At 38.0% G+C, this 25,106-nt stretch overlaps 1 protein-coding gene across 1 annotated transcript in view; it reads left to right on the top strand.

The window, feature by feature from the left end:
- The window catches only part of PIP4P2 (phosphatidylinositol-4,5-bisphosphate 4-phosphatase 2), a 76,311-nt gene that overhangs the window by 8,739 nt on the left and 42,466 nt on the right, over positions 1-25,106 (top strand). Inside the window, exon 3 of the mRNA XM_081265706.1 lies at positions 9,437-9,816. Within this exon, the coding sequence (XP_081121832.1) occupies positions 9,711-9,816 (106 nt within the window). The 5' untranslated portion in view covers positions 9,437-9,710. The remainder of the gene's footprint in view (positions 1-9,436; positions 9,817-25,106) is intronic.

The raw sequence follows: 25,106 nt of genomic DNA, 5'->3' as shown, positions 1-25,106 counted from the left end.
CATACAAATTTCTCAGAGAAACTTGTTTGGGATAGTGAAACTTCCTAAAAGAGACCTTTCAAGACAGCAGCTGTAGTACTTAATTACTCACCAGATCTAGTGGTTTAAGTTCTTGGGACATCTCTATAAGATACCATGCAGTTAGCATGTTGAAGTTATTTTCCTCATACATAGGCCCAAAGTAATTTTGACCAAAATCAATTGTTACAATGGTGACTAGCATAACACATGGTCATATTTTCAATGCAGACTAGCAATCTTCCCAATTTCTTCTTGGCAATTGTCTTTACTGCCTTCATAAGAAGGAATGGTTTCTCTCAATATTGCTTCTTTTTTGTAGCCACAGCATTTCATTTCAAATATTTATATTTATTAGTCAAAAATGTCTGAATCAAGGAGAGCATGTCATATGTATTCCTACCTACTCTCCTTCCTACATATCTAACTTCATAGTTTATTTTAAAAAAACAAAAAAGGGTTGGGGATGTGGCTTAAGCGGTAGCGCGCTCACCTGTCATGCGTGTGGCCCAGGTTCGATCCTCAGCACCACATACAAACAATGATGTTGTGTCCGCCGAAAAACTAAAAAAAATAAAACAAATATTAAAAAATTCTCTCTCTCTCTCTCTCTTTCTCTCTCTCTCTCTCTCTCTTAAAAGAAATAAAAAAACAAAACAAAACAAAAAAACTTGTCAAGGTACAAGTTAGAAATGTTTATAGTTTTCTACCAATATTGACCTAACAGGGCCATTTTTAAATCCCCTTTGCCTCCCATAATAGATAGTTCATAACATCATCATATCTTAGGAAAACTCTTTAATTCCTGGTTGGTTTTAGTGATTTAAAAATCCCCTAGACCTTGGGCTGGGGTTGTGGCTCAGTGGCAGAGTGCTCGCCTAGCATGTATGAGGTACTGGGTTCAATCCTCAGAACCACATAAATGTAAAATAAAGATATTGTGTCCACCTAAAACTAAAAAGTAAATAGTAAAAAATCCCCTAGACCTAAAAATCCAATTTCTTAATGAAATTAAACATTTCTGATTTGATCCCTGCAAGCCTTGTGGCTGGAGAGATTTAAAGTCAGAAAGAGATATGATCTTCTTTTTTTTCTTTCATTTCCTACCTTGGGGACATGAGTATATTTTGCCTCTGATTCTGAGCTTCTTCATTCTTCTTCTGGATTCAAGCTTCCCCAATGGGGAAGCTCCAGGAGGAGTCAAAGATATTTATTGGGCACTATTACAACCTTTCTTTTGCTGTTTCACACTAATTATTGACCAACATCAGCTATCCATCAACAATGCCCTCTTTTTTTTTTTTGGAGGGGTATGTACTGGGAATTGAACTCAGGGGCACTCGACCACTGTGACTCCCATCCCAGCCCTATTTTGTATTTATTCAGAGACAGAATCTCACTGAGTTACTTAGCGCCTCCCTGTTGCTGAGGCTGGCTTTGAACTCACAATCCTCCTTCCTCAGCCTTTGAGCTGCTGGGATTATAGGTGTGTGTCGTCCCTCTTGATGGCAGGAACTCAAATACTTGATTTCCAGAGGAATCCCAATTGTGAGTTCTTTCAAGAGTCCTGCTTCAATTCTCCCAGCCTTCTTCAGCTCTACACTTACTGATATATTCCATGGAATTTGTTGTTATTGTTTTGCAGTGCTGGGGATTGAATGCAGGGGTGCTCCACCACTGAACTACATCCCTAACCCTTTTTATTTTTTATTTTAAAACAAAGTCGCTAAACTGTTGTGGCTGGCCAAGAACTTGAGATCCTTCTGCCTCAGATAGGTGGGATTACAGGCATGTGCCACCATGCCCCACAGTGGACTATTATTGCTGATTTTTCTTCACTCAGTAGTTAGCTTTTGGTGTTGGTATCAGAGTGATGGCATGAGCCCAAATTCTTCTTTTTTTTTTTTTTTGTGGTTACTTGGCCTACTGGAAATCCACATGTTCAAAGCAGAAGTGATAGCTGAGCTACACCACAGGCCTCTCTGATTACCCAGCCATCATTTTCCACTTTTCCCTTGTTTGCATAAACTTTGAGAAGATCGTAACTTTTAAAAGGACACACATAACCTGTGTCCTAACTTAATGTGCAACTAGAAAACCAGATGCTAGTTTTCCTTTTTAGTAAATATTCCTATACTTTGCAAATGTCTCCCTCAGAGCCTGTCTTGCCTGGCTTTGGGGAGAAGGACAGGAGAAAGCCATAGCAGTATCTCTTAAACAGATAAATTGTGACCCCAATAATTCCCCTTCTTCCTTTTTCTCATTTTTCTGCTTTTAAGCATTGGTATAATTGTGTTTATCTAGGTGCCAATTCTGCCAATTTAGTATGGGGTACTTATTCTTTGTCCTCATCTTTTGCCCCTAACTGTATTTAGGGTCAACAACTTCCATTTATATATCCCCTATAGAACTTTGCATTCTACTTTTTGCATTTCACACCTTTCTCTCTCCCCCGCCTTCCCTCCCTGCCCTCCACCCTTGTTGGGGAGTTCTTATAGAGCTTTTATCTTATTTTACTCTTACTAGCATACTGTGAGATATAGGGCAGCTACCCCATTTTGCTGATAAAACTGAGATAAGCAGCTGCAAGCTTAATAAAATAATTTTATTAAATAAAAATAATTTTATTAAGCACAGTTATGCGTGTGTGTGTGTGCTACTGTCAATGCTATGATGGGAACGAGTAGTCCGTGTCTACTTATGCATGTCAAATAGAATAACAACTATTTTTAAGTGATGGAAACATGGTAAAAATTATCACAAAAATAGAACAGAGAAAAAAAATAATTCCAACCCTAGCATTCATATGAGACTTTGCAGTTCTGGTAAAACCACAAAACACTGAACTCTGGACACACAAGACCAGAAACTTGAACTCTTCAGCAGTTTCCTACAACATCAGTGCCAACAGAGATCCAGTGTCCCTCTGGGAAGAACTGCTTAGGTGGGAAGGAATCGTTAGCCTCGCCTTTTTCAGTAAGTCTTGAGGTAATACAGGGAAATGCATTTCTTCTGGTCACTACTGGTTCACTTCACACCTGTACCTTAGCCTTCTTGCATCACTTCCTAGGATATTCTGCAGCTGCTGCAGGCTGTAGGATGTCTCTAGCCCTCTCTCCTTCTTCCTGGGATTTCTGTGACTGCAGTTGAAGTTTTGAACCTTCTTACTATTTCTGCAGGATGTTGCAGAAACAGTTTTTGACTCCTGACGTGGCTTTATTCTCTTAGGATTGTAACTGTTTGCTGGACAAGTAAATAGAATCTGATAGGGCTAAGGGTTAAAGCTATTCATCCTGGACAAGATTTCTCCCCCTCACCCTGCCCCCCATACTGGGGATTGGACTCAGACGCACTAGAACACTGAGCCACATCCCTCGCCCTATTCTGTATTTTATCTAGAGACAGGGTCTCACTGAGTTGCTTAGCAACTCACTTTTGCTGAGGCTCTTGATCCTCCTGTCTCAGGCTCCTGAGCTGCTGGAATTACAGGCGTGTGCCACCGCACCTGACTAGAACTGATTTCTTGCCTTTCCAAGGTATGAATATAATGAAGAGGCATAGCTCACCCTTTTTGTGAAATCTAGATCCCTGATTCCTTGGACTTGGCAATGTCCTCCAAGATTCCTTAATAGGCATTTCCGAAAGACCAAGAAATCTTCACATTGAATACAACCACTTAGGCCTTGTATGAAAAATTAGTTTTTGCATTAACCATGAAGGCTACCCACTGACCATATGGTTATAGTGTAGGTATAAATGTATTAGTAAGCTAAAAATATGAACATATTCAAGTTCACTGTGTTCTACGTTAGTTTAGTGATGCTTATCCCCTGGTTTTACTTCAGATAGAAAAATCTATGTGCTAAGCACTGATGGTACATTCTATATATTTCCTTATATGGCCATAAACATCCCAAGAGGGAGGTGTATTATCTACTCTCAGAGGTAGTAGATTCAAATATAAATTTATATTTAGACTTTACCAAGACTAAATACCCTCCCTCACATAAGAAAAAGAAAAGTCAGGATTACAAAGTAGAAGCTGCATTTTTTAAAAAGCATTTTTTTAGTTGTCAATGGACCTTTACCTTATTTATTTACATGCGGTGCTGAGTGCCTCACATATGCTAGGCAGTTACTCTACCACTGAGCCACAATCCCAGCCGCAGAAGCTACATTTTGATATTCACTGAGGGAAGCAGATATAACCTTTATAATAACATATACTTTACATTGCACAGATATTCCTAAGCATACATTTCTCAGGGGGACTTTAGAAGTTTATATGAAATTTCTTCCCAAAACCATGGTGTCCCATGAATAATGCCCCTTTATCTTTCTCTGTGCTTTCTTAACATGAAATGTCATTTGGGTCTATGATAGTTCACTAATGAATCATACCTCTGTGTACTATACCCCTCTACATGTGGCATCATCACAACTTCCATCAAGAGACTGAATCTTTCTGCTGCTTGAATATGGACTGGCCCTGTGACTTAAATGTAACCTTGTGCATAGTGCAAACTGGACTTTTGAGGCCTGCAGCATCTGTCTTTGCACTCCAGGAACCCTATCCTGAGACTGCCATGCAATAAAGAAGCCCAGGATGAAAATGCATTTGAAGAGAGAGGTTCAGCCAAGTAAGCTTCTCAGCTGAGCCCAGAGCCCAGCTGATCTACAGACTGAACAGTCTGCCTAAGTAAATCTGTGCAGGGGAGACTTGGCAAAAAACAACCTGGTCAGCCCTCATAATTGTGAACAGAAAGTCATTGTTATTTTAATCCACTAAGAATTAGGATAATGGATTCTTACAAAGCAATGTATAAACAGAATATGGTACTAAACGTAACAAGCAACAGATAACTTCAACAGAAATTAGTACTAAAAGGACAAACTAATAGATAAATGTAACAGAAATTGGTATTGCTTTAAAAAACCTAAAATATATGGCATTGTCTTTATGGACAGCTATCAGGCCTGTGCTGGAAGGCAAGGAGAGGAGATAGTGACATAAGGAGAGCCAGGAGAAAATTACTGCTGGAGGCTAGAAAAACCATGGGTTCAGTAAACTGTTGCCTGTGTTAGAAAATGTAATGATGTACTTGTTGATTTTAATAAATTAATTTCCATGGAGAATTTTATAAAAAGTGATAAGTTGTTTCTTCTAGCTGTATTTAATAAGGTATTGTAAGAGAAAGGTTGCATTTTCTATTGATGCCATTAAAAATCACTACAATTTTAGCAGCTTAAACAATGCAAATTTATTATAGGATGAAAATGCATTTGAAGAGAGAGGTTCAGTCAAGTAGGAAGTCAAATATGGCTTTCACTGGGTAAGATCAACGTGTTAGCAGGGCTCTAGGGGAAGGTCTGCTTTCTTGCTCATTCAGATTGTTTGCAGAATAGAGTTCTTTGTTGTTATAGGCTGAAACTCACCTGTTCTTGCTGCTATCAGCTTAAGGTCATTTCCAGCTTGTAGAGGTCACCTGTATTCACTGGTCTACTTCCTCCATCTTCCACACCGGAAATAGCAAGTTTAGACCCCCCTTACACTTCAAATCTCTCCTTCTGTGAATCTCTATGATCACGGCTGGGGATGGGTTCTCAGCTCTTAAAAATTTATCTGATTAGCTTTGGTCTATGTAGATCATCCAGGATAAATTCTTCATCTGCAGGTTTGAACACTGTAATCATATCTGCAAAATCCTTTTGCTATGCAAAGCAAAATTTCACACAAGTTCTGGGATTAGATTGTAGACATCTTTGGGGAGGCATTATTTTGCCTGCGACAGAGGTGAACTAAAGGAGCTTTCGGTTTGTAATCAAATTTAGAGAAAACATAGAGGATCCAAGAGGTCTTTCATGTAGTAACAGATTCTCAATGTAAGAAAAGGCTTAGGATAAAATTCAAATCAAGGATGGATATAACCCCTTCCTGAAGACTCTGAATGAGAAACTGATGTGACTCCAATTTTGAAAATAAATAAATAAAAGCAGCTTCTACCTCAAGGCCTGTCCTAAGGAAGGGGGCTTGACCCTTGTCCTTGGAAAAACCCACAGAGCCTTTCTAGGCAGATAGCCACCCTGCTGAGTTGTTCCTCTGTAAATAACAGGAGAGATCTGTGTTGCCAGGTGTCCCTGACTCAGTTAGGCTAGGTGAGGACCCATAGCAACCCCCTAGCAGCTACCAATCAGCATGAGACAAGGAAAAGACCTGGGATGCCAGATGACACCCCATTAGTTTATGGTGGTTGATAACATGTTGGGAAACCATGTAGTTTAGCACGTACACCCCTCGTGGCCTAAACCAATCAGTTCAAAGGAACCCCCTTCTTGTATTAGCCAATCACCCCTCCCCAACTTATTCCCACCAGCGAATGTGCTAATCAATGTTAAGAGTTGTTGTTTGATTTTCCTGAGGTATGGAATGATTTGCTGTGTGATGTTGTGATTCATAGAGTATCCCCCCAAAACCTATAAAATCTCACTGAACAAAGGACCAGGACTCACTCCCTGGGACCGCTGCATCAGGAACAGTTGTGAGTCCAGGCTCGAGCTTGCAATAAAGACTCTTGTGTGATTGCATTGGATTTGGCTCCTGGAGGTCTATTGGGGGTCCCACGAATATGGCATTACATGAGAAATTCAGGGCAATGACTTGGAGACTTCCTTAAATAGACAAAAGGACATCTAAGAACTGAAGTGCCTCAAATGTGACCCAAATGTGGATGATGGTGGAAGACAAGGAACCCCTTAATGTCTAGGTCCTAGTTCTCAATCAACGTCACTTGTATCACATTTTCCAACATTAGTTGCTTTCTCATATCTATTATATATTGAGTAACCATAAACCACAATGTTTTAAACTAGAATCATAGTATTTAAATTAAAATGAATCTAATATATATATATATATTTTACTTTTTGTGACAACGCTGTTTCTAATATATATATATATATATTTTTTTTTTTTTACTTTTTGTGACAACGCTGTTTCTTCATCAAAAAGACATGAAATGAATGGGCACGGTGGTGTGCACCTGAAGCTGAGGCAGGGTGATCCCTTGAGCCCAAGAGCTCAGGTGCCAGCCTGAACAACATGAGACTCCTTCTCTTAAAACAACAACAACAACAAAAAAAAAAAAACCTCTCGGGCTGGGGATGTGGCTCAAGCGGTAGCGCGCTCGCCTGACATGCGTGCTGCCCGGGTTCGATCCTCGGCACCACATACCAACAAAGATGTTGTGTCCGCTGAGAACTAAAAAATAAATATTAAAAATTTTCTCTCTCTCTCTCTCTCTCTCTCTCTCTCTCTCTCTCTCTCTCTCTCTCTCTCCCTCTCTCCTCTCTCACTCTCTCTTTAAAAAAAAACAAAAAACAAAAAAACAAAAAAACCTCTCCTTGAACCGATCTTAAAAGTTTTCATGCCAAGGAATTTTAATAAGATTCTGGGGCTGTGTGGGATTTGTTCAGTCACTCATTTGTTTGTTTATTTGGCAACAATGTGCTCTAGTATTATGCTACATACTGTAGTTTTTGACCTCATAGTTTTTGGGGGGTGAAGATTAGAGTGGTAATACAAAGAGAAATATTCTGTTACAGAGGAGTATGAGTGACATGATAGACTGTATTAGTCACCTTCACATCATAATAGCCAAGTATCTGAGGCAACTAACTTATAAAGAGAAGTTTAGCTTTTGATGAAGGCCACAGGTGGCAATGGCAGGAGCACATGTTGGAGCAAATGGTTGCATCAGGATCCAGGAAGCATAGAGAGAGACTGAGAGACTAGAATTCCACATTCCCTTTCAAGGTTATGTCCCCATTCACCTAAGGATTTCTCATAAAGGCCGAACTCCCAATGCTACTCTAGGGACCAAACTTTTACATACAGATCTTTGGGGACACTCATCTAAACCAAACACTAGAATCAAGGATTCTGTTGATGCTTCTTATAATTTAACTCAATAGCCTCTAGTCTATAACTGCAGAAATGTTGCTGTTTGTGTTGTAAATTATAGGCATGACTGCAGGGAGTGCTACTTCTGGCTTCTTCACTCTCCAGGTTTCAGAGACCTTGAGCTGCATCACATGGGGATCCTTGTATCTTCATGCTATTTACCCACAAAATATGCTGCACAAGAGAAAACACCATTCTTTAATTTTCCCATAAGATTTCCAGCTGGTGTCTAAATGCATTTTCTGGAATAAAGAGTATGTCTTCAGAGAGTAAAATGAGGACCCTTTTTAATGTAATAGGAGAAGTAGTTTCAAATGTCTCAAGTCTGTTTCTTCTCATGCCAACTGAGATCTATAGCTGGGACCACCAGCCTCATTTTTGATTTTCAAGTGTGTTAACTGTTCAGGTATGAGATCATAGCCCAGATAAGCAAGTATGTAGACCCAGTAAGCAAGTAATAAATATTTCTTGAGTGACTTAAAAGCATCATTGCAGGACTATTTTTTCTATTACATTTTTATTTGGCATGTTCAAAGCTTTTTTTTTTTTTATGTAAACCATTTTAGAATAATATGACAAACCACCAAAAGGCTGGAGGGTTAGGGGAGGGATAACAAAAGGAAAAAAAAATAGTAAATAAGGCAAGAAGTATGACTAGCTTTTTTTTAACTTTTTTTTTTTTTTTTTTAATGAGCAAAAGATTATTTCAAAACACTATCTTTAGTGGCTGGAGTTGTAGCTCAGTAGTGGAGCACTTGCCTAGCATGTGTGAGGCACTGGGTTTGATTCTCCGCACTGCATATAAATAAATAAAAGGTTCATTGACAACTAAAAACACATTTTTAAAAAATCTCACTCTCTTTAAAAAACTGCTTTTACTTGCACAAATCTGGTTATTGTACACATGTCAGGAACAATATAGTACAAAACCAAAACTAAAATGGCAACCCATTTTGCAAGATGAAATTTGTGAAAAAGCAATACATATGCATAGCTTCAGTAAAGTACAGTTAATAGAGTGCCAAATGGGTAATGCCAACATTCCTTGTTGGAAACAATCGCCAAAGGAAGTAGGACATGCCAACACTCGCCAAAATCGGCTTTCTCTTAGACAACCCATGTGAAACAATCATCTCCTAACAAAAGGAAGAACCCCTTAAGAAGGAATTGATAACCTTAACAATAAGCTTTATATAATTGCTGCAAAGTTGGACAGCAGAGTCAGTTCCTCCTTTTCCTCCCTAGAGAAGCTAAACTTGATATCTGTGTTTGCTCTAGTTTCCCTGTAATGGAGTCATAGGCCTTTCCTCTTAGCCCCTTTCAGGCTGCTCTTTATCCACCTTTTCCCTGGAGAAAAAGACTTGTCATCCCCAAATCCCATGTACCCTCCCCCTGGTTTCTTGGCCCCTTCCCTTCCCCGCATTTCCCAATCAGTTCTAATTTGTTCCTTCTTTCCAGGCTGGCTGAGCTTCAGACCCTCCACTTCTTCCCCTCCTCCTCCTCCTCTCCGGACTCTTTCTTTCAGCCTCCCCTCCCCTCCCCCAGCAAGCCTCCCGGCGTGCTTCCCTTCCCCCGCCTCTCCGTCCCGCACCCTCCCCTCCCCCCGCCTCCTGCCTTGTGACACATCCCGGGCCCTCCCGGAGGCGGCAGCAGCGGCTGCAGAGCTAGCCGCCACCTCCATCGAAGCCGCAACCGGGCTCAGCCTGCCTCCAGCCCCGCAGCTGCTGCAGTCATGGCTGCAGATGGGGTGGACGAACGCTCGCCTCTGCTGTCAGCATCCCATTCGGGAAATGTCACTCCCACCGCCCCGCCGTACTTGCAAGAAAGCAGCCCCAGAGGTAAGGCCAGCGTAGACCTTTCTGCTTGGCAAGGAAAAGCCTAGAATATAGAAAGACATGGGAACTCTAGCTTAGAGGTGGAGACGAGCCTGTCACTGGGGCTGGGGAGGAGGATGCTGACCATGCCTCCCAAGCAGTGTCTGCCCGTCAGATAGCTTCGCCGCAAGGTTTTTCTGCTGCTGCTGCTGCTGCTGCTGCTGCTGCTGCTGGTGGAGTGTGTGTGCATTTCACCACTTCTTACCCAGGGGTACAAGATGTGACATGCATTTCCCAAGCTGTGCGTTGCTGTTTTCAGAACAGCCCCTAAGTGCAGCAGCGAGGTGGTGCAAATCTTTCACAATCATTCACAAATCCTTTCAGGTTGCTGAGAAACCCGGGAGTACTGCTCACCTTGGCATCTGTCCTTGAAGGGACTTCAGGTTGAAAAATATGCATCTCTTATATTCACCCCACTAGCACTTTGTTCACTCAGGAAATTGCCCTACCAAAATGCATATAATTAATCAATATTCCTAATATGTCCGAAATTCCTGCCCTTCAGTATTACTCCTGCTTGTAGGGAGTATGTGTTAGTTTTAATTGTGAATAAGAAGAAAGAAGCTTACTTCTGATAGAAGGGAAGATGGGATATTTTTAATGCATATCTGGGTGAGGCTGAAATTAACTTTTAAAAAGTAACCCAAGTTAATATTGCCTATATTTCCATTTTCTTCTCACTATAAAATAAAAAATGATTTCATCAAATGAGGTCTGAAGAAAGGAGGATCTGTTTTCCAAATATTCAATTTATGTAAAGATCTGTCTTTGTTCTAATCCTTTTGCTTGATTACTATAGGAGAAATAAGGTGGAGTCCAGAGTTATAGAGAATGGAAGGCAGGGCTTGAGAAGATCATCAAATAATGGCACTTGAAAATGTAACTTAAGAGCATCCTCTATTTTTGCTGAATGTGAGCAAAGTTTAAAAACCCAAGGAGGCAAAAGGTAATGCTTTTGAAAATACAGGCAGGTCATGTTTCTTGTAACACAACTTTTCTATGTTCAAGTCTGAAATTGGAGCAGATATAGAGCAGGTTGAACTTAAAATTTCCATCTCACACATTAAAACTTGAAAATCAACTCTCTGGCTCTTAATCCACACTTAACAAGAAGCAAGACAAAGGAAAAGATGTTTAGCTATGAATAATTCAGTGTGATTGATGGCTTGAGAGGTAAGGTGCGAAATGGAACAGAAACTTCTCTGTGAAAAACTCCCAAGTCATGTCTGTTGGTCAGCATTAATTAAACTTGTAGCAGAGGACACCAGGTAGGGGGATTTCATGAGTAGGTCAATTTGATTTTAATATTTTCCTGTTAAATAAGTTGTTATTCATTAATTTCTTTTTGTGGTGCTTAGGATTGAACCCAGGGCTTCTTGTAAGCTAGGCAAGTGCTCTATCACTGAGCTAAACCCCAGCCCCCCACCACTGTACTTATTTGTTAATTTCTTTATGACTGTTTTGACTTAATTAAGTCAATCTTTTAAGACAAAATATCTGACAATTAATAAGTTTGGATTTAAGTAATTGATCTGGAACCTATTTTTATGTATTTTCTCAGATCCATGTTTTTGTACTTAAAATCAACTAGTGGTGATATTATTTAAAACAAAACAGTAACTTTCATGGACCTGCATGTTGACTTTAATATTATTTTCCATAGATTTTTTTTAACATGATCAAACTCCTCAAAGTACACAGAAAATAAAAGTTCCATTTTCAGCTACTGAGAAAAAGTAATTTTGTTCTAACAACCAGAGAAATACAATGGTTTAGAAAAAAAGCGTATTCTATAGAGTAAATTTTTTCTTACTTGGTGAATGAGGTTAGATAATTAGATTCACTATTTTCATATGACATAAAGCTATAAAACCCGAAGCATAAATGAGAAGTAAAGCCATTTTGTTTCCGTTTTTGACATAATATCTTTTCTCAATGAATAACAAATAAGTTCTTGATAAATGTTCTGAGTAATACACAAAATCTAATTATTGAAGACCGCTGCCATCCATTCATTCAATAATTTATTGGGCAGCACAATGCTCTAGGTGAATAAGACTGACCAACCATGTGTCTCATGGAGCTTATATTGTAGTGGGGGAGAAAAGATAAGAAATGCATGACTGAATTAATTCCAATTCTACAAAAAATTCTAATTCTGTCCCTAGACCAGAAGTTAATAGTTGAAAACAATTAGAGTTCAGAGTTGAAATTCAAAAAACCAGAAATAGAATGTACCTTTTGATAACAAATTTTAATTTATAATAACATGTATAATTACTAAAACTTGTATTAAAAAAATAAGTTGAGAGCCACAACTAGTCAACATTTTCTCCAATCCAACTCATTGCTCTTTGGGTCACCCTCTAAGATACATGAATATTAGTTCCCACCCTCAAGATGAAGTACTCCATTTTTAGTTGAAAATTGCTTAGTGCTTTTTTTCTAGACAAATTATTAATATTGTAGTGAGGACAGTTAGCATTGTGCATCAGGTTTTAATCCAAGAAGAATCAACATGTGTGGTGTTTGGTGGGTTTCTAAGTGGAATGCTTCTAGTAGTCTCCACCATCAACACTGGATTTCTCCATGCAGTAGGGAATCACCCTTCTCCTGACTATAGTGTTCTCTTTTGTACATGTTATGGTTTAGCTGTGGTGTCCCCCAAAAGCTCATGTGTGAGGCAATGCAAGAAAGTTCAGAGGAGAAATGATTGGGTTGAGAGAGTCTTAACCTAAACAGTGAATTAATCCCTGGTGGGATTAATTGAGTGGTAACTAACTGGAAGTAGGTTGGTGTGGCTGGAGGAAGGGGTTCTTTGGGGACGAGACTTTGGGGTTTACATTTTGTATCTTGAGAGTGGAAACTCTCTGCTTCTTCATCACCATGGTGTAAGCTGCTTCCCTCCCTCCGATACACACTCAGCCATGATGTTCAGCCTCACCTGAAGCCCTGAGGAATGGAGCCAGCCTTCCCATGGACTAAGACCTCTGAAACAATGAGCCCTAAAATAAAACTTTCCTCCTCTACAATTGTGCTGGTCATGTCCTTTAGTCACAGCAGTGAAGAAGCTGACTACAACAGTACATCTACCTGTGTTTGCTCAGGTTTATAAATTAAAATCAATGACAGATTTATGCTCATTTGAAAGAAGATTAGAAAAAATACCACAAATTTGTGCAACATTTGGGTATATTAGTTGATTCCTTTATACATTTACATAATATTATAGGCAAAATCTGGCAAAAAAAAATGACCTTTGCATTTATAAGATTTTCTTTGTAAAAAATGTTTTATATTTGGGGTTGTCTAATCTAATCTATGCACAGTACCGAATATGGAAATGTGATTATATACTTCACTATAATTCATAAGGAAAAAAGTAATTTGTAACACAGAGGAAGATAGTTTGGTTGGCTTAGTCTCTTTTTTTAATTCATTCCACAAGTAAATAGTTGAGCATTAGCCAATCTATGTGTTAGTGGCGAAAGTGCAGTGAGGGGTATTCAGACATAAATTCCATAATTCCCAAATCAATGCAAAATGAGGACCATGCTGGAAATTTGTTCAATACCTTGAAGGTATATAGTATAATCTAACCTAGTTAGGGAGTCAGGGAAGGTTTTCCTGAGGTTTGATTGAGATCTGACACTTAAGCAAGAATTAACTTGGCAAAAGGGACTTTGGATGCACATTCTAGGCAAAGAAAGCAGAATGGGCAAAACCGTGGCAGGATGAAGTGTGGCAGGTACAGGGCTGAAGGAAGTCCCATTGGCTCAGGTGCAAGCCACATAGGGAATGTGCTGTGGAACGGGATTCGAGAGAAAGGTACTGTTGATATTCTACAGAGACTCTCATTCTCCTCCAAAGAACTATGCTTTCAGATATTCATGCCCTTTTTCGGTTTAATGTGGATTAAAGCCATGACTTGATTGTGAGCTGTAGAATAAAGTAGAAGGTATGTGGAATGACATAGGAGGTTCAGTCAAAAGAGGTCTTACAGCTTGTGCCTTGGTCTCTCTTGAGAAGTGCACTCTGGAAAAAAGTTAACTTGTCATGTGAGAAATGAAATATCCTGAACCTCTCATGCTTCAAAGAATCTAAAACCAGCCATGTAGAGAGGCCACATGGAGAGAAAGATGCCAAACCAACTTTCAGGATGTGTCAGTGAAGGTGCCATCTTGCATGCCAGCTCAGTTGAACATTCAAATGACTCCAGCACTAGCCAGATTCTTACTGCAACTGCATAAGAAGCTCATGGTAATAATTATCCAACTGAGACTGAACAACCCATAGAACAATGAGTGCTAATAGTAAATTTTTTTAAACCATTAAGATTTTGGGTGATTCATTCTGCAGGAACAGATGACCAGAATAAAGAATCCAAGTCAGTCCATTGTTGGCTGTGCTAAGGATTTTTCCTTTCAAAGAGATGATTAGATTAGATTTTTATGCTCTTTAAAAATTGCTTTGTAGATTAGATAATGAATTCCAGGTTTCACTAGATGAGGATGGATGTCTTCTTTGGCTGACGTATTAATTCAGGCAAATTTAGTGAATTATGATGGTTGTTTGGACTCAGTTGGTGGGAAAAAATGGAGAACCGAGGGAAGATGTTAAGAAAGTAGACCGCAAGGGGCTTGATGATGAATTTGACATGAGACTAAGAAGGAGGTGGCAAGGATATTTCCTAGAATTCTGATACAGGAGACTGTGACATGATTACCTGCACTAAGACAGAGATCATCAAAAGGAGAACAAGTTTTGTAGAGTAAATTATGAGCTTAGTTTTAGACATGGATACATTTTCAATGTTTTCAAATATTCAAAAAGAGATGTGGCTGTTGGATCTACAGGTGCAGTACAAAGAAACAAGGCCTGGACTGAAAATACAAATGTGCATTATTTGCATATTGGTGCATATTATTTGCCAAATATATGGATATTGGTTTAGAGCCTCCCAGGGTTTCACCAGTGTGCATGGAATGTCCTACAGTGCAGTATACATATGCTAAGATGTTAATTAAAACCTTCAGGCCAGTGGCCTCCAGATCTTAGTAGCCATACAAATGTTGTCATTTTCTCTGTGTACCATAGTGTGAAAAAGTTTGGGAGGTTCATGCAAGATCATCTACAGAGGAAGGGATAAAGTAAGAGTAGTAGAGAGCATCAGCAAAGCTTTGAAGAACCACCATGTTTAATGACTAGATAGAGGAACAGGAACCTAGGTGCTGGCCAGATGGGATGAAAATTAGGAGACAATAACATCATAGAATCAAGGGAAGGAAAATATTTCAAAAAAGAAGAAATCAAGCATTTCAAAAGCTGCAAAAAACAACAAAGAAGATAAAGATAAAACATGCCTTTCAAACTTTGTTTCATTGGAGGTCATTAGTTACCTTAGTAAGAGTTGTTTATAAATATTTATATTGAAGCCCTTTTTTAAAAATGAATAATTATTCATTTGCACATAATGTTAATATTGTAATATACCTTTGCTTTACGTGCAAATTACCTTAAGGCGGTTTAACATCAACTAAGAAGAGTTTACTATTCCATTGTATTTAGGATTTCTATGAAGCATAATTGTGTTTTAGAAGGCACTGCCATATCTTTTTCACCTTTATTTCACTTTTTTGAAAGTATAAATTTGAAGTCACTTAAGGAAATGTCTTCAGTGATTTTGAAATAAAATAAATTTTACTGGTTTGAAAGATAAGTTATTTAATCTGTACTTTGTGCTTTCTTAGAAATGCTATAATAAATGAGATATATGTTTGGTGACTCTCTTACATTCCACACCTAGAGAAACCTAAGTGGTTGCAAAGTCTTAGTTCACTTAGAATTACATTCTACATTACTCTAGACTTTTACTGATTTAGAGTCCTTGAATATATATTGGGAGTCTTATGATAAATTGGAAGAATTTAAGATTGGCTGTGAATTGTTAAGAAGAGATGATATAGACCCAAGGATCCATACCATGCAGACAGCACACTGTGAGGATAGATTAAATTTTCACACTGTTTGCCAAAGATTCTGAGACCCTCTTGAAGGCATATTGTCACAATGAGCAAGAGAGATGCAACATATCTGAGAGCTGCTTCCTGAAGCTCCTTTAAGGCCCCAATGGGGTGTTGTGTACTAGCTATAATTCTGAGCAATCAGGGTCTTGCTGCATATGAGAAGCTTAATTTTGTGCTAAGCTAATGCTAGTGCTTAATTTAAGGGAATTTTTTTCAAACTGGCTCTTAAATCAAAATTTCTTTCATGAGGCCACACCTTCATGAAGGGAAAACAGAGCCCAAACATTGGTGAAGTATATCTGCTTCCATTTTTTCAATATGGTGACAGGCCCATTTTCTTTCTTTCTTTTTTGGGTACCGGGGATTGAACTCAGAGGCACTCAACCACTGAGCCACATCCCCAGCCCTTTTTTTGTATTTTATTTAGAGACAGGATCTCACTGAGTTGCTTAGCGCCTTGCTAAGTTGCTAAGGCTGACTTTGAACCCTGAATTCTCCTGTCTCAGCCTCCCGAGCTTCTGGACTTACAGGCGTGTGCCACTGTGCCCAGCCAGGCCCATTTTCTATTAGATTAATTTTCCATTGTTCTGTAGGCTTCAGGCTCCAGGATTCTTTCATTCTGCTTTATAATGGCCATGTTTCCTTCTGGCTTTATCAAGCATCATTAAAACATTAATCAAGAATTGTTTTATTCATTCTGCTTTCCTTTCAAATATTTGAGTGCCTATTATACTATGCCAGATGCTTGGGAGCTTCCATTTCAGTGAGAGACACATACAGAAAGCCTTATAATTTTAGAATGAAGAGAATAAAACAGGGTCAAGGATACAAACTAACTGTGTAAAATAGGAGTGTTTCAAATAGTTGTTCAGGAAAGACATCTCAGAGATAGCATTTGCTCAACAGCCTGAAAAATGAGCCAGAATCAGCCACTGAAAGATCTAGGGGAAGAGTGTTCAAGGCAATGGGGACTGCAAGCATTGTTTTAAAAACAGGAAGACAATGGGTTAATGGGACTGAGGGGAACTGTGGTAGAAGAGATCAAAGATGCAGACTAGGGGAGACTAGATGAACTTTGTAGGCCACCATCAGCAATGGGGGACAAAGATAATAGGGAATCATGGAGGGTTTGGAGCAAAGAATGATGTTCTTAAGAAGATCATCCTGGTAGGTGTATGGGGAATGAATTACTGGGGTGAAGATGAGAAGATACTAACTCATAAGACATGAGGCTAATCAGGAGGCCTTCAGAGTTGAATGGGCAGGAGGTGGTGGTGGTCTGAACCAGGAAAGAGGTGATAGAAGCGCTGAGATATGGGTTCAGGATGTTTTTAAACAGAACATCAGGACTTGCTGATGGCTTGACACAATGGAAAGAAAGGAGTTACAAGTTTCCAACAATGACCTAAGTAGCTAAGTACAAGGTTGTGCTTTTGTCTGAGGTAGACAAACAGGAGATACCTGTGTGGGGGAGTGGGAGATGGACAGTAGAAATCAAAGCTATTTTACATGTATTGAGTTTGAAACATCTTCAGTCACCATTCCAGTGAAGATATCAAATAGGCAGTTAGATGTACAAGACTGAAGGCTGAGGAAACATTGGCATATGAGGGTAAACTTCATTTAACAAATATATTTTCAATGTATGGTAACATTTCCCTTTGGTATGCTGTCCATTTCATATTTATTTCCAAAGATTATGCAAACTCTTTCCAGGAATGTCAAAATTTTAGGGTAGAGCATTCTGCTAAAATTTTGCAAGATTTACCAGATGGATACAGATGTTGGAGAAAAGAGTTAGCAGGATGGATGTTCATAACTATCCCTGAGAGCGATAAGTAACTGTCTGGGAATTGATCCAAATAGTAACCCTAATCTTTCCATTTCGGGGAAAAGGAGACAATTCTGGATGAGGCTTTGTGCTCAGCTGTTTTGGGTTTTGTGCCAAATAAACCAGTCATTTTATAATGACTGAGAGGTTTAGAATAAATAAGGAATGACATTTCTTTAATAGCTCTTGAAAGCAAAAACATTCCTCTTGATGTTTTATTTTGTTTTGGGGGGTCTTTTGGCCCTACTGGGTACCAAACTCATGGTCTTGTGTGTGCAAGGAAAGCAAAGAAAGCTCTCTGCAGATGAGCTGCACCCTTCATCTTTCCCTCTTTCCTTCCCACCTCCCTTTCTTTCTTTGTGGTGCTGGAACCCAGGGCCTCATTCATGCTGAGTGCTCTACCACTGTACTACACACACTCAGCCCTACCCTCTGTTCTTTTGAGAGGTTTTTTGTTGGTTTGGTATTTTGTTTTTAGGGGGGATGCAAAGGAGTTTGTTTTGATTTTGCATTTTTCTTTCTCCAGTTGCTGTTATAAAGTGTGTTTTTATTTTCTTTTTTTTTTTCTGTAAGAATAAACAAACAAAAAAATGTGAAAAAGAAGTGAAAAGCATGGCTCCTTTTCCTGGACTTCAGGTGAGTTTCTCACACATTGTGTAACTAAATCTCTTCATAGAGAGAATCTACTATCAAGTATTGTTTGACCTGGAAGACCTAAGACTTTTTTATTTTTTTTAAATCTCTTCTAATTACTACCTGTTTGACTTTGGAATGTTATTTTATATTCTAGAGGAATAGTTTCCCACAATGTTATATTATGTTTCTTTTGGTTTTTATATTTTATGACACCATTGTTTTTTTTTGTAAGGAATCTGGATACACCTATGAAACTAATCTATTGTTTGAGTATTTCTTATATGAAATGCTCAGAACCAGAGTTACTTCAGATTTTGGAATATTTGCATAGACTTTTTACTGGTTGAACATCCCTAGTCTAAAGATCCAAAATCCAAAATACTACAAAAGTCATGTCAGCACTCAAAATGTTTTGGATTTCAGCACATTTCAGATTTCAGATTTTTGGATCAGGGCTCAACCTGTATAACTTTAAAATGTAGATACTTATCATCCTGTCTTACTTTACTTCCAATGCCCCCTTTTCACGAAAATTCCTATTTCTTCCAGTATGTTTTTGGAAATTATAAAGATCGTATATGGAACATTAGAGAGTGTTACATAAATTTTTTTAGGAATTAAGAGTCCAGTAAGCATGCAGTGTTTTATTCTTCTGTAGAATGTATTTACATTAGCTACATGACTGATTAGGACATTTCATTCAAAACATAATTTCTAAAGGCAATGTCAAAAATTTTCTTCTTAAAATAGTATGGAGATTCCTCAAAAAAAAAACTAGTAATGAAATCACCATATGACCCAGCTATCCTACTCCTCAGTATATGTCCAAAGGATTTAAAAATCAGCCTACTACAATATTGTAGCCATATCGATGTTTATAGCAGCACAATTTTGAACAGCTAAACTAGGGGACCCACATAGGTGCCCCTCAACAGATGAATGGATAAAGAAAATGCGATATATACATACTATATATATATATATATATATATATATATATATATATATATATATATACACTAAGCTATATAAAAGAATGACTTTATGGAATTTGCTGATAAATAGTTAGAGCTGGAGACTATCATGCTAAGTGATATAAACCAGTCCCCGAAAAAACAAAGGTCAAATTTTTTCTCTGATATGCAGAAGCTAATCCAAAATAAGGCTGGGGGGGGGGTGTAAAAAATAGAAGATCAGAGGTGTAGAAAAAGGGAATGAAAGGAACGGGGGGGATATGAGATAGGGAAAGTTAGTGGAATGAATCTGACTTAACTTTCTTATGTACATATATAAATATATCACAGTGAATCTTACCATCATGTACATCCACAAGATACTAATTAAAAAAAAAAACAACCTACAAATAAATAGCAGAAAGATTAGTAGAGTAAAGGGAAGGGAACAGGAGGTAGGAGGAGGGGATTGGAAGTGGAAATAGTGGGGACCGAATTAGAACAAAGTATATTCCATGCATTTAAAATTGTGTCACAGTGTATTTTGTGGTCATATGTAACTAAAAAGAACCAATAAAAATAAATTTAGGGGCTGGGATTGTGGCTCAGTGGCAGAGTACTTGCCTAGCACATGTGAGGCCCTGGCTTCAATCCTCAGCACCACATAAAAATAAATGAACAAAATAAAGATATTATGTCCATCTATAACTTAAAAAAATAAATAAATAAATTTAAAAATTTTTCTTCTTAGCACTGGGGGTGTAGGTCATTGGAAGAGCACTTGCTGAGCACGTGTGAGGCCCTGGCTTCCCTCTCTTGTGGCCCCCCTAAAAAAGCTTTACTCTAGAGGTATGGAGTGTAGCTCAGAGGGAGAGTACATGCCCAGAAAGTACAAGGCCCTGAGTTCAATTCCTAGCACACTTCTTCCAAAAAGTTTTATTCCTCCCATATTTTATAGAGATATTTAAACTGGGTAGGTTGACAATATGGATTTCAAAATAGTTTACAAGAAAGTCCTTAATTGTTCAACATCTGAACATGTGATTTCTACAAAGGAAGAATTTAGGGGAAGACACATTTCACATGATGACATTTTATAGTTTCAGAAATTAGTAAAGTGCTATGATTAACCATCCAGAGGAAAAACAATACATAGAAATGATAGCAAGTAGATTTAGAATGAGAGGACTTTCAGATACTTCTTACATCATAGGACATTTCCCTAGTAAACAATGGTTTTTACTAAGTTGTCTAGATTCTACAAACTAATACAAAATTATTCTAAAATTTTGTAACAAAAGCATTTTCCAAATTTATGACATTCAGAAGTCTTGTTCTGCTTCATATAGAATCCTTTTTCAGGCTCAACTAACATAGTATTTGGATTTGCTGCCAGTCCCCCACGTTGACATGAGTCACTATTAATACTATCAGATGTGTCTGAATACAAGATGATCCAAGTGGAAGCCATATGTTTTTTTTTTTTTTATGAACTAGTCACCAGAATCAAATACGTTGTCACTTCTGTCACACATATTGGTAGAAACAGTTGTAAACCACCTGGACTCAAAGTGAAGAATATTCCAAATTCACTTCTCTGTGGGAGGAGTGACCAAGAATGACAAAAACCCAGGTGACAAAAAATCAGGGGATATTCGAAGTGGAACACTATGCTGCCAGAAAAGAAATGAAGCAAATCTATAACCGTTATGGAAAGTTTGCTAGCATATACTGCAAAGTAAAAAGGCAAAATAAAGAAGAGTGTATGAGACACACTCTCTTTTGTGTAAAATAGAAGGTGGAAATTAGAATATGTGTATGTGTCTATTACCTGTACTTTTCCAAAGAAACACTGGAAGAATAGTTAAGACAATAATATAAGAGGAAATCTCTGATATAGGGCACAGTAGATAGGCACAAGCATTGGAGTAACAATTCTGAGCATATACCTTTTAAACATTTTGATTTAAGCCATGAAAATATATCACTTGTAAAATTCAGTATATCAGAAAAATAAATTCTCCATTAGTCCAATTATACTACTGATCCTTGTAAGTTTATTCTTGATTAGTACCTGCAATACATTACATTAATGAAAGCCATTTTTAGACCATGTTTCTACATCTTTGTACAGGTCCTTGAAATCGGGCCTATTGCATTTCATTGTGATTGATTTCTCCCCTTTCTTCAGCCTGTCAATATCTTAAGAGGAAAAATCATGTTTCCAAAAAGAAAACTTATCACTGTGTCTACACACTTTTCCCTAAGATGGTACATATCCAGTCTCATTTATTAGCCATCTTTAGTCTTTTCCAGATGGAGATTTACTTTTTACTCCCTACAGATAAACAAACAGGAATGGATTCTGGAAACTGCAGTATTTGATTTTACCCATTCTTCAAGGCCCTTGTCTTTTGTGTAATATTTTCTAATCTCTGTTGCTGAAAGACACGTGTTCCCAAAGCGATGTCTTGCAACATTTCTCCCACGTAGCTTAATACTTGTTTGCACACACGATCCTGGAGAGACAAGGAGGGAGATAGGATTCCTGTCTCTTTCATCTCTCTTGCATCTGATCTACATCTAGGTGACCAACACATATCCATTGTATGAATGAGTTATAGACTGAGAAAAAGGATGGCATGATGGTGATGGTGAAATCACTCAGGAAGGAATTGTTTTACAGGGAGCTGGAGAAATAGGAGAGCAAAGGACAGTTGCAATCCAGCAGAGCATGGGGGCAGATCCCTTTAGAAATATGTGAATTCTGTGGTTGTAATCCCTTGCTGGCTACAATGGAGAACTGCCATTGTAATAATTTAATTTCTGCATTTGCAATCTCTGTATTTTGAAATGAAATTTAAAATACTTATTGACTGAAAATATGTAAGTAAGGTTTGTTTGTTAAATATCTTTTAAGACTTATTATATGCCTAAAATTAATTATTGATTCTAACAGCCTCATTAGATCCCATGTATCTGATTTTACTCAGATTTATGGTGAATATAATTAAAATTCCAAAATTAGTAAGCTTTTGAATTTTTTATCTAAAATCTATTAATCCTTAAGTCATTTGGAAAAATGGGTCAAATATTTCAAGTTAGAAAAATGCAGATCATAATATACTAATTCATATATTTTACCATATAGGACTATCAGACCTTGGCACTGTATTATATTGTTTCATAAACTGAAGCAAATGAAATATTACAAATCCATTGAGTTGTTCTCCTCTCTCTATGTAACTGAGGTCTCTTTCTCATATTCTCTTACGTAAAATTCTTTTTTTATTGATTTTATTTTTTTAAATACACAACAGCAGAATGCATTACAATTCTTATTGCACATATAGAGCACAGTTTTTCATATCTTTGTATGTAAAGTATGTTTACAGCAATTCATGTCTTTATACAAGTTCTTTGGGGTTTTTCTGCATTACAATTCTTATTACATATATGCAGCACATTTTTTTATATCTCTGTTTGTATATAAAGTATGTTGACTCTCATTTTGTATCTTCATACATATACTTTGGATAATGATGTCCATCACATCCCATCATCCTTGCTAATCCCATGTTCCCTCCCTTTCCCTCCCACCTCTCTGCCCTATCTAGAATTCATCTATTCCTCCCATGCTCCCCCTCCCTACTCCACTATGAGTCAGCATCCTTATATCAGAGAAAACATTCGACATTTGTTTTGGGGGGATTGGCTAACTTTACTTAGCATTATCTTTTCCAGTGCCATCCATTTACCTGCAAATGCCATGATTTTATTCTCTTTTATCGATGAGTAAAATTCCATTGTGTATATATGCCACATTTTTTAAATTATTCATCCACTGAAGGATTAGCTATTGTGAATTGTGTTGCTATAACATTGATGTGGCTGTGTCCCTGTAGTATGCTGTTTTTAAGACCTCCAGTCAGCATAGTTCTTGAAACACTGGCCAGAGCAGTTAGACGAAAGAAATTAAAGGGATATGTATAGGAAAAGAAGAACTTAAATTAGCACTATTTGCTGACAATATGATTCTATACCTAGAAGACCCAAACACTCCACCAGAAAACTTCTAGAACTAGTAAAAGAATTCAGCAAAGTAGCAGGATATAAAATCAACACCCATAAATCAAAGGCATTTCTATATATCAGTGACAAATCCTCTGGGAAGGAAATGAGGAAAACTACCTCATTCACAATAACCTCAAAAAAAAAAAAAAAGATACTTGAAATGAAAGAGGTAAAAGATCTATACAATGTAAAATTCTTAAAACAAATTTGGGTGTTGAAATTATAGCTCAGTAGTAGAGTGCTTGCTATCATTCACAAGGTCCTGGGTTTGATTCGCAGTAACACACACACCTCACACACACACACACACACACACACACACAATTTGTGATCAATTATATATGTACATCTTGTAACTGCCATTTATGAATACCTGTAATTATTTAATGTGAATATCTAATTTTATCAAAGCACTGTCTTGTTTATTAGAATACGCGCACAATCTGTGATATCGGTGTAATGAGCTGCCTAGGAAGAGTGAAAGAATAGGAGTTTTTTACCTCTTCAGGCTATCGGAGCAACTTCTTAATTTCTAGGCTAGCACTTTTTTCCCCCTCTACACTAAAACAAGCATCTCTCTATTTTTCTCAAAACATTCTGAAAACAGTGTGAAAAACCATAAACCTAGAATGTGTCCATGCAAAATAGCAATATAATTTTACATAAGACAATGTCAGAAAATTTTGCATTTTTAAAAATAAAAACAAACCCAGTAATAGGTGAAGTGAGAGAATGAATATAAATCAGTGCTATGGTGAAATACAATCTTAAGGTAGAGATTGACTGGTAAGAAATGGAAAAGTCAGAGAAGAAGCTCCTATCATCCAGGAACTGACCATTGGTAGGTCATTGTGTATTTTTTGCCGGGGTCTGCAGACACATGGCAGTTTTTGACACAATCCAAAGGCCTGGGATCACTGAGGTTGAGAAACGTACTTGAAGAATAGCTCACAGTGGTACTCAGTATTCATCACTGCCTGCTAACCACACCTGGTTTGTGGAGTCCTTAGGGTCTGTCCTGGGTTCATGTGAGCTTCTACAGGCAGGACTGGAAGTGCTAGGATACACACTGTTTTCGATCCCAAGCTGATATTACAACCCCAACTAAAGTAGAGCTATTTTTCTAGAACTGCTGCTTGGAGGAACACTTTCATGGTAAAATATATATGGAAGGGTTGTAGTACTGAAATAAAATGCTAAATTGTGCCAAGAAGATGATGCCAACAACTTTCTTCTTCTCTCCATTCTTCATGGAGACACATGCTTTGCTTTCGTTAGATTTGAATGTTGTTATCTATATTCCCTAAGTCCCCTTTGTCATGTCCATTTGAGGACACTTAACACACAAAAAAGTCATTGTAGTTTTACCCTCTTTATTACATTTATAGAATGTGAGCTCTTTGAGCCCTGGTGACTGATCCCCCAAAGCAAGCCTCATCCTCCATGGTATCTCTGATGTGCATCTAGCACAGTGGTTGGCACAGAGTAGAGGTCTGTGTACTTGTGATGCACTGAACCATTGGCAATGGCTAATTAAAATCACTCATTAGTCATTAAATCACTCCTAGGCATCCTTCATGGAGTGCCTGGAAGGCCTCTGCTTTTCACCTGCCTACAGCTAAAGGCCTCTCAACTTTCTCTGGCAGCAGAACTCATAGAGCGACCTATTATACTTCTCCAGTTAAGAAACAAGGATTGCCTTGCAGCAGCAAATTTACAACAACAAGTGTGTTG

Source organism: Spermophilus citellus, assembly GCF_964194105.1.
Source record: "Spermophilus citellus genome assembly, chromosome: 14".
NCBI lineage: Eukaryota > Metazoa > Chordata > Mammalia > Rodentia > Sciuridae > Spermophilus > Spermophilus citellus.
The sequence above is the reverse complement of the archived record's forward strand: the minus strand, read 5'-3'. Positions and strand labels throughout refer to the sequence as shown.